This window comes from Amblyraja radiata, chromosome 21 (genome assembly GCF_010909765.2).
Source record: "Amblyraja radiata isolate CabotCenter1 chromosome 21, sAmbRad1.1.pri, whole genome shotgun sequence".
NCBI classification, from domain to species: domain Eukaryota; kingdom Metazoa; phylum Chordata; class Chondrichthyes; order Rajiformes; family Rajidae; genus Amblyraja; species Amblyraja radiata.
The window spans coordinates 31,512,911-31,529,289 of record NC_045976.1 but is presented as its reverse complement, the minus strand read 5'-3'; the positions used below and the strand labels follow the sequence as shown (position 1 = coordinate 31,529,289).

General features: G+C 46.5%; 1 protein-coding gene and 1 long non-coding RNA gene across 2 annotated transcripts in view; both read right to left on the bottom strand.

The window, feature by feature from the left end:
• Positions 1-6,699: 6,699 nt before the first annotated feature.
• LOC116984994 (lectin-like) overlaps positions 6,700-16,379 on the bottom strand; it is a 30,687-nt gene continuing 21,007 nt past the window's right edge. Inside the window, exons 5-6 of the mRNA XM_033039354.1 lie at positions 7,354-7,465; positions 6,700-6,776 (exon numbers count right to left, since the gene is read on the bottom strand). Of these exons, the coding sequence (XP_032895245.1) occupies positions 6,700-6,776; positions 7,354-7,465 (189 nt within the window). The remainder of the gene's footprint in view (positions 6,777-7,353; positions 7,466-16,379) is intronic.
• Positions 9,899-13,935, bottom strand: LOC116985282. Its single transcript, XR_004415236.1, has 3 exons — positions 13,914-13,935; positions 13,766-13,836; positions 9,899-10,097 (listed from the first exon to the last, which is right to left on the bottom strand). It is a non-coding gene; the product is annotated as an uncharacterized LOC116985282 (long non-coding RNA).

Here is a 16,379-nt window from a genome sequence, read left to right as displayed (position 1 = left end):
AAGTATTTCACAAGAATGTGATGGGAATACTAAACAGCAAGAATGGACAGCTGTATATTCATGTACCTATCAAGCCTGTTAATTGGCGATATTATATGTGGTTCCACTGTCATTTCTGACAGCACGTTCTGGGTAACCACTGTTATCTGTGTCAAGTAAAACTTGCCCTACACATCTCCTTTAAACTTTACCCTTCCCATCTTAAAGTTATGCCCTCTAGTATTTGACATTTCCACCATGTCTACCCCCATCTAGGATTCACATAATTTAAAATACTTCTATCTTCCCTCAACCTCTGACATTCAAGAGAAAACAATCCAAAGTTGTCCAATTTCTCCTTATAGTGAATATCCTCCAACCCACGCAGCATTCTGGTAAACCTCTTCTGCACTCCCACATAAATCTTCACATCCTTCATGTAATGGGTCGACCAGAACTGCACACCATACTCCAAATGTGGCCTAAACAAAATCCTATAGTGTTGCAACATGACTTCCTGATTCTTATACTTAATGCCCCAATCTTTGAAGGAAAGCATGCCATATGCTTCCTTTACCACTCTATCTACTTATGTTGTCATTTTCAGAGATCTATATACTTGGATCCCAAGATCCCTTTCTACATCAATGCGGTTAAAGGCTCCATGAACTAGATACATTCCCCTGGCATTTGATCTCCCAGAGTGCAACACCTTAAACTTGCTCATCTGCCATTTCTCCACCTATTTCTGTAGCTGATCTATATCCCAATGTACACTTTGAAAGCCTTCCTCTCTTTCTGCAACTTCACCAATTTTAGTGTCACCCACAATCTGACTTTCCAACCAATCGGCATTTACACACATCATTTATATATATCTCAAATAAGAATTCTCAGCGCAGATCCCCGCAGAATGCCATTGGTCGCAGATCTGCATCAAAGCTCTGTTTTCTATGATGAAGCTACTTCTGAATCAAAATGACCAAGTCACCATAATTAGCCCATTCTCGTACAAATGCGAGTAAATTCTATCCAGAATAATCCTAATGTTCACTGACACCTACACTTGCTCTGGACGGCTTCCTCTACATTTTCCATCAAAGTGGAAGGTCCTATCTCTCAATGATTCTGAAATGTTTGTAATCCATTTGTAAGGAACTGGTTCAATTTAACTTCAAGGCCAATAAGGAGCTGGAGTGAAGTCTGGTCAGAAGGAGCGTGGAATATTTGGGTGATAGTTATACAACGTAGAAACAAACCTATCCTATCCATGTACCTGTCTAGATGTTTCTTAAAACTAGTACCTGTCTCCAGCAACTTGTTCCATTGGCCTCCCACCCTTTGTGTAAAAAAAAAAAGGTTGCCCCTCCAGTTTCCTATTAAATCTTTCCCACCAAATTTTAAACCTACATCCTCTGGTCCTTGATTCCCCTACCCTGGCTAAAAGACTCTGTGCCTTTACCCTATCCATTCTACTCATGATCTTTCTCACCTCTATAAAATCACCTGTCATCCTCCTGCGCTATAAAGAATAAATGCTCAAATTTTCCCTTCGATTCCTAGTGACATCCTCGTAAATCTCAGATTTTCCAGCTTAACGATGTTCGTTCTTATAACAGGATTACCAAAGCTGAACACAATACTCCAAATGTGGCCTCACCCATGTCTTGCACCACAGTAACATGGCCTTCCATCTCCTATACTCAATAGTCTGACTGATGAAAGCCAATGTGCCAAAAGCCTTCTTGACCACCTTATCTACCTGAGATGCCCCTTACAAGGAACTATATACCTGCCCTCCTGGATCACTTTGCATGACAACATTCCGCAGAACCCTGCCATTCACTGTGTAGGTCCTGCCTTGGTTAGACTTCCCAAAATGCACCATCTCACACTTCTCTGTATTAAGTTCTATCTACCATTCCTCAGCCCAACTGCCCAACTGATCTAGATATTGGAGCAATGTTTGACAGCCATCTTCACTATCTACAATTCCACACACTTTAGTGTCATCTGTCACACACTTTAGTGTCATTTACTAATGCCGATTATGTTCTCATTCAAATTATTGAAATAGAAGACAAATGGGCCCAGCACCAAACACTAAGGCAAACCACTAGTCACAGGCCTCCAGTCCGCAAAGGAGCCTTCAACCATCGCCCTCTGCTTCCTTCCATGAAGCCAATTTTCTATCCAGCCTGCCAGCTGTCCTTATATCCTATGAAATCTAACTTTCCAGAGCAGCATACCATGTGGAACATTGTCAAATGCCTTGCTGGAATCCAATTTTACAACATCTACAGCTCTACCCTCATTAACCTTTTTTGTTCTATCGTCAAAAAACTTAGAATTGTGAGACACGATCTCCCACATATCCTGAGGGATGCTGTGTATCCCTAATCAGCCCCTGTCCATCTAAATGCATGTATATCCTATAATCTTTAGTAACTTTCCAATCACATGTTACACTCATTGGCCGATAGTTCCAGGTGTTTCCCTATAGCCCTTCTTAAATAGAAGCACAACATTTGACACCCTCCAGTCTTCCGGCACCTCACCCGTACCTAATGATGACTCATAAATCTCACCTGGGGCACCTGTAATTTCCTCGCTATCCTCCCACAATGTCCTCAGTTATATCTGACCAGGCCCTGAAGATTTATCTACCTTCAAGGGCATTAGGACCTTCAGCACCTCCTCAATCGTAATACTGCCCTCAAGACACTTCTATTTACTGCTGCAAATTCCCCAGTCTTCATGTCTCTCAATGGTAAAAACTGAGGATAAAAACTCATTAAGGACCTTGGTCATCTCCTGTGGCTACACACAGTTACAAGGTCATTAGGAATAGCAGTAGTATTAGGCCATTTGGCCCATCAAGTCAATTCCACCACTCAATCATGGCTGATCTATCTCCTAACCCCATTCTCCTGCCTTTTCCTCATAACCTCTGACGCATGTACTAATCAAGAATCTATCTCTGCCTTAAAAATATCTACTGACTTGGCCTCCGCAGCCTTCAGTGGCAAAGAATTCCACAGATTCACCACCCTCAGATTAAAGAAATTTCTCCTCATCTTTCACTATTTGTATGTTTCAATTAGATCCCCCCACATTCTCCTAAACTCCAGCGAGTACAGGCCCAGTGCCGACAAGCGCTTATCGTAGGTTAACCTACTCATATGTGGGATAATTCTTGTAAACCTCCTCTGGATCCGCTCCAGAGCCAGCACATCCATCCTCAGATATGGCGCCCAAAATTGCTCACAATATTCCAAATGCGGCCTTACCGGCAGAGAGGCTCAACATTACATCCCTGGTTTTGTATACAAGCCCTCTTGGAATAAATGCTAGCATTGAGTTTGCTTTCTTTACTTCTGATTCGACTTGCAGATTAATTTATTGGGAATCCTGCACCAGCACTCCCAAGTCCCTTTGCTCCTCTGATTTCTGGATTCTCACCCCATTTAGAAAATAGTCTACGCCTTTATTCCAACAAAATGCATAACTCCACACTTTGCTACACTATATTCCGTCTGCCACTTCTCTGCCCACTCTTCCAACCTGTCCAAATCTTTCTGCAGAGTCCCTGCTTTCTCTGCACTTTCCGCCCCTCCACCTATTTTCGTATCATCCGCAAAACTTGCCACAGAGCCCTCAATCCACTCATCCAAAGCATTAACACACAAAGTTGACCGCTTTGTTTCATGAGGGGCCCCATTCTTTCACTGGTTACACTTTTAAACTCCTCCAGGGATACACTTGATCCCAGCTGTCTATTCCTGCCCCATGCCTCCTTCCCATTCTTGACCAGAGCTTCAATTTATCTTGTCATCCAAGCTCACTTACACCCACCTGCTCTGCCCTTCACTCTAACAGGAACATGCAGGTGCTGGACTCTTGTCAGCACACTCTTTAAAACATCCCACTTTCCCAACATTCCTATTCCTTTAAACAACCTGCTCCAATCAACTTGAGTGAGTTCCTGTATAATATCTTAAGTTATCCCTGTTCCATTTAGAATTTTAACTCGTGGGCCCATCCTATCTCTCGACCAACAGTTTTTGGTATTAAATCTTTATTTTATTTTTTAAATGTTTGCAATTCGCTGCAGATCAGTCCAGTCCCATTTCATAACTAATCAACTGTGACTGACAGATTGGTGTGCAAATCATAATTAAATCATGTGCTAGAAATGATGATCATTGATTTTTAGGGGGAACAATTGAGGAAGGCAACGTCCAGGACCAAACCCATGAATCTTTGGGCCCACAGGCTTGTAGCAGTGTTTGTTCAGTGTGTGTTCATGTACTTTGTATCTCTGACCTTCCTCTACCCAGTAGTCTCCCAATCCGTGAGGTACAGTTCCACAATGCTAGTTTTCCTTGAAAAGCAGTTGAGAATTGGGCCTGTGGCTTACAGTGGTTTAAAGTGGTGGATTGTGTTGGGTGGTCCAAGGGTGAGCATGACTGTTCCAATTCAGACTTTGTAGTGGTTTACTTTTCATTCTTGTGTCTCCAGCAAAGACAGCAATTGTCCATCCCTTGTTTCCCTGAACCAGGTGGTGGGAAGAGATTGCCTTGAACGCTACATTCATCTTGTGAAGATATTTCCATGTTGTTGGGAAGGGTGTTCCAGGATTTAAACCTGGTGATGTTGAAAAAATGTGTCCACATCAGTCTGACTTGGAAACATAACTTGGAGAACCGGTGGCTGATGTTGCCGTGCACATGTTCCATTCCTTCTTGATGGAAGGGTCACTTTGCTTAGGTATGCGGAGACATGGGTGACTGCAGATGTGGTAATCTACAGCAAAATAACATTTCTTGATGATCACAGTGATCAGGGAGCATCTGTGGAACATCTTATATTCCACTGGGGTAATCTATAACCCAATGGTATTAACACTGAATTTTTCAATTTCACGTATCCCGCCCTCCCCGTGTACCTGTCTCTCTCATTCTGATTCACCCAGATTTTCTCACTGTCGTTTTGTCAACCCTCTCCCCTTCAGTCCACCATCACCCAGTGTAGTTTCCTTCCCCCACTGGGTTCCATCTATCACACCCACCCACTTAACCTATTGTATCTCCTATTCCCTCCCCCAACTAGTTCCACCTGTCCATCTTACATCACTTAACTGGTTCCCCTTTTCATCTTCTTTACTTCTCAGATTCAAGCGCCTGCAGTGCGGGTTAGTGGCGGTGCCTAACGGCAGCGGCTCGACTACAGTCGTCTGTCTTTTTTTATTTTTGTCTTGTTAAATGTATGTCTTGAGTTAGTTTTTATTATTTTTTTTAGCTGTGTATATGTGGGGGGTGGTGGGGGGGCTGTGGGGGAAACCGTTTTAAATCTCTTCCCTGTGCGGGGACCCGACTATTCCCTGTCGGGTCTCGGATGTCGTTGGGCCTAACATCGTGGAGCCGGCGGCGACCTCCGGCCGGGATTAACCTGAGGGCTCCAGTTGCAGAGCCTGCGGAACTGACATCGCGGAGCTGGCCAACTTCGGAGCGGGAAGAGCTGTGTTGGCGCGCGGCTGCGACCCGACTTTTGGAGTTCGGAGGCACCGGTGGAAGACCCGGTGGACGGGAACATCGGGAGCTCGCAGGTCCCTGCTGGGAGACCGCTTTTCCGAGCTCCGCTACGGCGACTTCTCCCGCTGGAATCGCGGGGTTAAGGATACGGAGCCGGGGCCTAACATCGCCCGGCGTGGCTTAAACGGCCTCAGGACTTACCATCGCCCGCCGGGGGCTTTAACATCGGAGCCCCAGTTCGCCTCGACACTGCAGTTGGACTGCTGGACCACGGGAGAAGGAACAAAGGGAAGGGATAAAGACTTTGCCTTCCATCACAGTGAGGAGATGTTGGAGACTCCCTGTGATGGATGTTTATGTAAACTGTGTTAAGTGTGGGTCTTGGATTGTTTGGTAATATAAAAAACTGTAGAAATTATATTTAGTTCAAACCTAGGTTTGAATGACAATACATTGCATTCTATTCTCTTGTGCCTCCACATGACCATCCAGTCTCTCTCCCCCACCTGGCTTAATCCGCCCATTTCATCTCACTGCTTATCTGTCTCCACCGAAAATCCACCGGCCCCTGTCTCCCAACTCCATCTCTCAGCTCCATTTGGCCATCACCCCACCTCATCTCATTCACCTATCACCTCAACCGTCCCAACCTCATCACACTGCCTATCTCCCCTCTCTACTTTTAGTCTAAATGAGAGTCTCGCCCCCCAAGTGCCTATCATCACAGCTACCCTCCTGAGTTTTCCCAATACTAAGATACAATTTTGAATGCAATTTTACCCATTTCAGGCGAGTAGCCAGTTAGTGTGCTGCTGAGCAATGCACACTAGGTTGGTCTATTACATAAACCAAATTGCTGTGCTGAGGTCTGCGCAGAGATGCTTCCTAACCCTCTGGGTTCCTCCCGCACTTTGTGTCTATCTTTAGTTCATTTTGCAAATTCTGTGCCGCCTTCTCCTCAGCGCAGCACTGAGTGCAGAGGTGGGGAGGAAGCAACAGTGGGACAGGAAGGCTGCGAGAACCTGGACTCACACAACACCAAACACACAGCTTATGATGCAGTTCTCTTTATTATTGGCTGAGAAGTTAAGTGAGTATAGTCACCACAGACAGTGAGAGCGGATACAAAGAAATCAAAGCACTGGATCCACTGCTGGAAAGGATGAGGGGATGATTCTGGAGTCTTCTAATCGCAGAACAGTTTGTAGGAACAAACGAAAGGAAGACTTATGTCGCATTTGACATCATTCCAAGTACCGTCACCTAGAAGCAGGGAATGCACTTACATGTTAGTTCATAATCAAAATACTGCAATAGAGATAATCTGGAGAAAAAAAACTGGAAATACTCAGTATGTCAGGTAGCATTTTTGCAGAGGAAACGGGAAGGTTACTGATGGAAATATTATCTCTGTTCCTCTCTCCACAGATGCTGCCTGACTTGCTGAGTGTTCCCAGCATTTTCTGTTTGCCATTTGGTCTAAATGTTTCATCTGTTTGAGCCAGAGCCTATGAGCTTGACTTGGTCAGTGAGTTTGACTTGTAAATATAGGGAGTCACTTCTTGTGGAGGTGTCAGGTGCAGTCAGAGTGTGTGTTGATGAAACCTTCCTCTAACTCCAGTGTTACCCCCTTGTACATTCCACCTGCACAGTTACACTGAGTGTTTGGCCCCTGGCTCCTGTATTACATCCCATACATCCTCCTCTCACTGCTTGTAAGTAAGTCCAGTTCTGTGTAACACCAGTTCTGTGTAACACCAGGTCTGTTGAAGTAACCTGTTCAATACTGTTTCTGAAATTAACGTCGATCAAAAAACATTTATTTTACTGTTAAACTTACCATAACGATTAACGGTCACACAGTCTTCGACACCTCCATAATTATTAGGTTCCCCACTTGACCAGTTATTGTAAATGTATGAAGATCCATCGGCCCATCTGAAATTACCTTCCTGTGGGTATAAATCACTGGTCATTGCTGTTGGAATGCTGAGTAAGCTGCCACATAACAGTACAGGGAGGAGCTGTACCTGAGCCGGAGTGAGAGCAGAATACGAGCAGCCGGGACAAGTAGGGCAGTGGATGGGAGTTTAAACTATGGACTGGCAGGGTGGGGGAATATCATATAAGTAACAGGCACAAGTAACCAGTAACTGTTCCTTCATTCTGTGGCTCTTTGGTGAAGTTTACATTTCCTTGCCCTTCAGTATATCTGGAATATTCACTGCCCAGCCCAAGGACTCGAGGGGCTTTGAATGTGTCTGAACATTTAACATATCCTTTCCTCGGGGAATACCAAGTTCTAGACATGTTTTGCAGAATTTGAATATAAGATAAAAGGTAAATTGGTCAACTATTTTCTTGGATTTAGTTTGGCCAATGTTATATCTATCGGCATGAGCACTTTGCTCAAGTGAATCTGTTTCATGTTATCTGGGCTAAGTCAACAAAAGGGCCAAGGGAACAAAAATGATCCAGTGTCAGGGAAAGGATTAACTGGAACCCGACTGCAGAAGCGATCGGGCAGAATGAAGGGAGAAATGGGAGATGCTGATGGAGACAAGACCACAGCAGTAAAGAACAGGACGCAAATAGCAGAGCAGACACATCAGTGAGATCAGGTTCTCGCCTGGTTCCCAACACAGCGGCAGGAATTGTGGCCAGCACTGATCAGCATGATCATAGTGAAGGGTGGGACAAGCTCGAGGGGCTGAGTGGCCTACTCAAAGGTATTTTATTAGTCACATTCACATACACCCAGGTGTAGTGAAGTGAAATGCTTTTTGCCATTTTGCAACACACAAAAAAAGAATGCAGACATAACACCAATGAGAGTCATAAACACATAGAACATCCCCCCACAATGGCTCCCACCATGAGTGAAGGCACAAAGTCCGGTCCCCAACCCCAGTTCACCCTACTCCTGCTCCCATTTTGTTGTGTATGTGTATTTTATATTGATATTGTTTATACCCCTTTATAATGCTGATTCCATCAGTACTCTGATCCCGAGGAACACATCCTGACTGTAAAGCCAGTTACCCGTGTACACATCTGTGGAGATCACTTCTCGAGATAAAGAATTGTAAAACAGAGAAGTTGTGTGAAAATGGTATAGAACCTTGGTGAGACTGCACTCGGATACTGAACACAGTTCTTGTCACCATGACATGGGAGGGGCACAGATACACCAGTGAAGGTGAAAACATATTTCCAGGGAAGGCTGCAGAACAGAGAGATGGTATTTACCAACAAAAGTTGAACCAACCAGAGCCCTTTCATCCACCAGTGCTGAGGGTGACCTATATCTTCGTTACTAAATTACCTTGTGTTTTAGTTTTTTAGAGATACAGTGTGAAAACGGGCTCTTTAGCCTTCTGAGCATGCACGGACCAGGAATCAGCCATACATGTCCTATCCAATGCACCAGGGACAATTTACAGAAGCCAATTAACCTACAAATCTGCATGTCTTTGGAATATGGGAGGTAACCAGGGTACCTGCAGAAAGCCCATGCAGTCACAAGGAGAACGTACAAACTCCATACAGACAACACCCACAGGCAGGATCGAATAAGGGTATCTTGCGCTGTAAGGCAGCAACTCTATTGTTGTGCCACAGTACCGCCACTGGCCAGAATTTTAATATAATTTCTTAGAATAATGCATCCAATTATAATTGGCTGGAAATTGTCTACGTTCTTGAGTAAAGACTGGTTATCTGATCTAAACATTAAAACTTCATTTTGAAATTCAAACTACTTAATAACAATGTGACTTCAGAGTTCCATCAATGTGTTGACTGTAATCTGCTCTCTGCAAAGATCAATGCATGATCTGGGAAGGACAACAACTGCAGATCTGGCCATTAACCTGCAGGCCAATGTGCCATTTTTAACAGTACCTGACATCTTTCATTGAGACCAATCCAAGTTTGTGGCTTATCTGTGTCCACTACTGCAATCAGGTCAACAATGAATGTGGTGTGTTCGTTTGAGGCCACAGTAGCCAGATGTCCAGAACATGGTTGGCATTTGCAAAACTCCTTTAAAGAAAAGAATAGTTTATTGCTGTGAAGCAGGGTCTCTCATCCTCCTGCTAATCCCTCAGTAATTGGTCTAAATTGATGTTGGAAATTCAGCACGTTGATTTCCTTAAAACAAAGTTCTTGTTCTTTAATCTCTTTGGTGTCAATCCCAGGTCTGTGTTAACTCCTGGATGTGGAGTTTCCCCCAAATCCCCAATATTTCACCCACTGGTCCGATCGTTAGAAACCGGAGCCCACGGCCACAGTGAAGCGCACCCTGGAACACAGGGACTCATCACAGGCAATTCAACGATTCAACTGTGCTGTGAGTTCATGGGAATGAACCAGCAGAGAGCAATGTTCCCCAGGCCTCCTAGAACAACCACTGGTTTCAAGAACTTACCTCAGCATCTGACCATGTCTTTGCGTCAGAGAAAAAACGGTAACAGGTTTTTAAGGGAGGAAAATGAAACCAGTTTTCAGCACACGGTCCTTTGACTATGTCGCGTTTTTCATGGTCTAGTCGGGTCTCCTCCGGTCCCAAGGAGTCAGTCGTCCCTGTCAGTTAAAGAGAACTTGGATTTAAACCAACTTGCTGACCAGAGGGCCTTCCTGAGTAAGTCTCGTTTGTCGGCATTAAACCCATATCCTCTCAACCTTTCCTATCCGTGTACCTATCCAAGTGTCTTTGAAGCATTGTAATTGTTCCCCCATGCACCACTTCCTCTGGTACCTTCATTGTGAATAACATGCCCTCCAGTTTTTTGACTCCCCCATCACGGTGACCTTCTATCGATGCCCCTCGTGAATTTATAAACCTTTTTCTTATAACCCAAGCCCACCAGACCTGGTAACATCATTGTGAATCGTTACTGCATCATCTCTAGATTAACCCCATCCTTCCTGAAGTCTGGCGACCAGAACTGCGCACAGTTTCATGGTGAGGTTTCACCACCATCTTGTACAGCTGTTGCATGAATACCAACTCCTTAATCTTCACTGAGGGCAAGAATGCCAAACATCTTCTTCACCACCTTGTCCACCTGGATTACCACTTTCAGGGAGCGATGACATCTTACCCCAGGGTCACTGGTCTACACTGACCCTAGGGCTCTATTTCTCAATAACATTACCTTCTCTCCTCAAGACCACACCACTGGTCACATGCCACATGCACACACCTGCACATCACATAGCATTAAAATTACTTTGACCCAGGGCCGGATTTAGATGAAGAGAGGCCCTAAGCTATTTCACGTTTGAGGGCCCCCCCCCCCCCCCCCCTCCCCCCCCACCTCCCAATCCCCCATCCCCACGACTAGAGGACCATGACTACCCGACAGTGACAGTGTGACACTTTTAGATCCTACTGTATGTTGTCATTAAACAGTTGGATTTAAAATACATATTGGATTCACCGCGGAGTGGGCGACGCTTTACCTGGATCGCCGTTTGAAGCTCTGGAGTGTTGGGCCTGCTGCTTCAACATCATGGAGTTGTGGTTTGCGGAGCTCCCAGCCTCGGGCCACACTGATTTTAATGTCGTGGAGCCCTGGGATCCCTTTGCCTAAGGCCGCCAGCGTGAATCTCCACCCAGCTCAGCCTGTGGACTTCGGGAGCTGCGGTCTCCAGTAGGAAGTGGCCGATTCGGAAGTCCAAGCCGCTGAGAATGTTCTCCTGTTCTGTCGTCGGATGGTGACCCCCAAATTTTATTGTACCATGAGGGGGGGTCCAAGAGGAGGGGGTCCGATGGAGACGGGAAAAGGGATCATCAATGGGGGCGAGGACTCCTTACCATGGAAGAACGGTGTGAGGCGGAGGCGACTGAAGAAGAGCTCCAAATCGTGGCGGGCGGGGAACTCATTGAGATGGAGACAGAGGGGCACAAAGGTGAGGCCTCTGCTGCGGACAGACCATTCGGTATCTGAGAGGGGGAGGTCAGGGGGGATGGTGAACACACGGCAGGGATGGGGGTTGATGCCGGAGGAAGGCAGGTGAGTGGACTGATGCCAAGGCTGGTGGAGGGGTCGTGGTGGTCAGGGGATAGGGGGGTATGAAGACTGTAGTGTGGGTGGGGAAGAGCTGGGGTCACATGGTTTGAGGGGAATGGGGAAGACCCAGTGGAACAGCCACTGAGGATAGCAGGGTTCGGGGGGCTAGCACTAGGACCCAGCGCATTCAAATCCGGGGGAGTGGGAATCTGCAGCGTGGAAACTTCAGGCCCGGTGCTGAGTCCAGGCTGCAGGTAAGGCGACAGCTGCGGGCTGCTGGAGGGCGGTGGAGTGGCCAGGGTCAGCGGGCAAAGTGTAGGAGGTCCCGGTGGGCGGATGGTTGGCGGTGCGGCGAGGTGAATCGCCCCACTAGATCTCGAGGCCCTAAGCTTAAGCTTGTCTATCTTATACGTAAATCCGGCCCTGCTTTGACCACCCATTGACACACTGGCTGCGATCACAGACATAATTTCTTGAACACTCTTCTTTCCTCATCTCCCCTCCCCTCCCCCACCTCTCCTCCCCCTGATGCCCTCCCACGGTCCACCTTCCTTGGACAAATTTGTGTCATAAATGCAAGTAAACGGTTGTTATTTCCTTGTTGTTGCAACATGACCAAGTTTAGGAATTAAATATTAGTATTAGATAGATTTGGGGATAGGCAAAATGTAAAAAGAGGGGCCCTGACAACAAATGATGGGATCAAGGCAATGAAGAGAAAGGATCTTAGTTCAGAAAATGAAGACACAACATCAGTTTGGGTGGAGCTGAGAAACGGCAATGGGCAGAAGAATGGATCTGCAGATGCTGGTTTAACCGAAGATAGACACAAAAAGCTGGAGTAACTCAGCAGGGCAGATAGCATCTCTGAAGAAAAGTAATAGGTGACATTTCGGGGTAAGACCCTTGATCAGACTGACCTGTCTGAAGAAGGGTCTTACCCCGAAAAGTCAGCTATTGCTTTTCTCCAGAGATGCTGTCGAAACCCGTTGATTTACTCCAGCTTTTTGTGTCTATCAGCTGGTAGAAGACATTGGCTGGTTTTGTCCATAGTCACCCACCAGTGGTCTTGTGGTGTAGGGTACATATCAGGAACACGTCAGACCCAATGTAGACTACACCTGGAATATTATTCACAGAAAAAATGTGTAGGAAGGAATTGCAGATTGACACAAAATGCTGGAGTAGCTCAGCTGGACAGGCAGCCTCTCTGGAGAGAAGGAATGGGTGACATTTCAGTCCGAAGAAGGGTCTTGACCCGAAACGACACCCATTCCTTCTCTCCAGAGATGCTGCCTGGCCTGCTGATTTACTCCAGCTTTTTGTGTCTACCTTCAATTTAAACCGACATCTGCAGTTCTTTCCTACACAAGGAATTGCAGATGATGGTTTACTCCGAAGATAGACACAAAAAGCTGGAGTATTTCAGCACTTCTGAGGAAGGCCCTCAACCCGAAATGTCACCTATTCCTTTTCTCCTGAGATACTCCCTGACCCGCTGAGTTATTCCTGCTTTTTGTGGCTATATCGTTTACAGATATGGATTCCTAACCTCAAGAAGAATATCCGTGCTATTGAGGAAGTGCAATAAAGGTTTACAGATTTATTCCTGAAATTGGGAATTGTCATTTGAGGACAGATTAAGTGGACTTAATTACGTCATCAGAATAAAGAGGTTACCTCATTGAAACAAACAAAATTATATCCTGTAATCAGATTGCCAGCATCTGCAGTTAATTGCATTGGAAGTGGTGTTTTGTATGTCAGTTAAATGATCAAATCACTCGTAACTCCAACCTTTCTCTGTCTCTTTCACTCCCCAACTCCAGGACTCACTCCCCCTGTATAATTGCCAGCACTCTGGCCATCCTCCCTCAAGCCTCCATCCTCACCCTCACAGTGGGCAAGTACACTGCACCCATTGCATTGGACCAGTGCCTGCAGAACCTTCTCCTCTGCATCCCCTGGGTTCCTGACCGAGTCACATATCCCTCTTCCTGCAACTCTGTCTTCCTGTGAAGCGTCACCGTGGAGAAATCTCTGTCCACTGATGTGGAGGAGAGTCTCCAACTCACCTTCCAACTCAGCAGCTCTAAGATGAGTATCCCAGACAAGAGACATTTCCTACCACATCCCGACCAGAAATTCCCATGTTCCACAGTCCCAACACAATGCCTGTGAATTCGTCCCTCACACCAATTTATTTCTAAAGCTCCTGGAATCAATGGACCTTACCTGCCACATCACTGGCAAGCAGTGCGGTCAGCACCAAAACCCACACCAGCATCATGTTTCCTTCCTCGAACCTGAAACACAAGAAAACAATTCATCATTAGTGTCAAGTTTCACAGTGAAGGTGGGCATATCCCGCTGCCGTTCCCACCTCTCTCTCTCCCAGCTCTCTGCGTCGATGAGGTTTCCAATGCTGTTGCATCCTTATATACGTGTAGTTCTGGCATCTTGGAGGCTTTTGGAACCAATGGAATCAAACTCAATTGGCTGCAGCAATCTACATAAAACTCCTGCTGACCAATCACCGACTGGCAGATTAGAACAAGATGAACAGGAAGTCACAGAAATGTCTTGTGAGCTCCAAGTGTGACTGTAGAATGTGGCACTGTATCTGAACACTGAGGGATGGAAACTTGAAAGTATTTATGGCCCCATTATGTGTTTATGGTATTAGGGTCTAATGAATATAATCTACAGGAACAATTAAGATGTAACATTCAGACAAATACTTCAACAAAACCATCATTGACCCAGAACACCTCACTCACTCCTCTACTCACTCTGGTCTGTTTCCTCTCCATTTCCCATCACGGTGGAAGGTCACCATCCATCACTGACTCGGGAATGTTTGTAATCCATTTGTAAGGAGCTAGTTCAATTTAGCATCTTGGCCACTTTTTAACAAGTTGCTGGAGTGAAGTCTGCTCAGAAGTAGCATGGAAGGATGGGGAGAGAATGGACTGCTTGATGCTTGTTGCAACTGAAGGAGATCCCTGCAGGATTACTTCACTGAATCCATTAAGCGGATGGGACACACAATAGCCATGGTTTGCCTCTGGTGGAGAGAGGGAATATTTAGGGTGGGCAGTGGGCTGCCACTGAACTGGACATGAAATTTCCAATTGTATGTAATATACTCTTACCACACTCTCTTCTACCTGCCCCCCCATCACCTCGGTGTGTACCCACCTTTCCTGACAGCTCCACTACACCAGCCACCTACTATTTTTCTTCCCCAAACGTTTCTTTCCCATTCCCTGGTCCCATATTTCCTTGTATCATCTCATCCCCTTCCTCATTCCCTACCCACATCCCTCTCTCCAACTGTATCCACCTATCACTTGCCAGGTTTTGCCCCAACCCCATCTCCTTTTTCCAGATTGCACCTCACTCTCCTTAGGTTTGAAGAAGGGTACCAATCCAAAACACCATCTGTAGCAATGTTACAACATTTTGAGATTTTAAAAATCAAGTCTGCAATTTATCCCATCAGATAAAGCATAAAAAGAAGTTTAATTTGACACCTAATTCACTTTCATATCTCAAGTATATAAAAAGTTATGGCCATTTTCATACTTGGAAATTAGCATCTTGTTCCCTATTGATTTTCTGTGGACATAACAAAAAAGCTGTGATCGTGGACAGTCAAAAGCCCATAACCTTCTTAAACATTAAGAGAACTGAATGAAATTTTCAATTATCATAGATTGAAGCATTCTGAAACAAATATAAAATAATCTTACTTGGATGACCTGAAATTAAAGCATATAATTTTACTTCGGAGTCACGTGAGTGACTACGTGAAGAACCCGCTCAGTGCGCAGGCGCGGCATTACGCCAGCAGTGCAACAGCGGCTGCCACGGGAGTTAGGCACTCCCGTTACAGGATGAACCGGACCGTCAGGTGAGTACCCTGAGGTCGGGTTTTCTTTTACAGGTGAGCCTTTTTCTACTTGTGTTTTTTACAGGCAGAGAAAAAGGCTCTGGAACAAAACTGTCCCCCGTTTTCCCGTTGGGGAGGGGGGCAGCAACAGGCGGTAGGAGCGTTACCCGGTGTCCCGTAATTCCCCGACACCGTGCCGAGGCCAGCCCGCTAGTACCTGAAGCAGCGGGCTGGACGCATAGCCTCTCGAGAGGCATCCGGCAGGTGTTCCCGATGTCGGACGGGACGTCTCTCCACCCGCACGGGGGGAGAGAGAGCCGCCTGAGCCGCTGGAGCGGCTCACGGAGCAGGTGCCTGCGAGACGCGCTGCTTGAGGCTACAAGGCACAAAAGCTCCAGAAGAACCTGTCCCCCGCTCGACTCCAGCGGAGGAGCGTTCCATTGCAGGGGGGGCAGCAACAGGCGGTAGGAACAATTACCGGTCGCTCCGCTATCCCCATCACCGCGCCGAGCCCAGTCCCGCTAGTGCCTGAACTGCGGGCTGGATGTCTAGCCATCCGAACAGGCATCCGGCCGGTGGCGTCCGATTCGTCGGACGGGGACATGTCTCCACCTAAATGGAGGAGAGACAGCCGCCTGAGCTGCATCCAACAGCAATTGGAGCAGCTCCAGCGAGATGCGCAGAAAGAGCGCTCTCGCGGAGGGAGGTCAGGCACCCCCTCCACAGTGCTTCATGCACTGCCCTCTGCTCCCTCATTACTGGAGGCTAGCATTGGTGACCAGGGCTGGGCTGGTCTGGAACAGGGGCAGGCGGACGAATTCGGGAGTATGCCAGGGGTGCAGGAACATGAAGAGCTGTTGGGTGTGATGGACCGCTTGTAGCAACCCCACGGGCTGGAGCACCGCTGGAACCAAGAATGGCGGCCAGCATCAACCATTACTGGAAAAGGTGCTC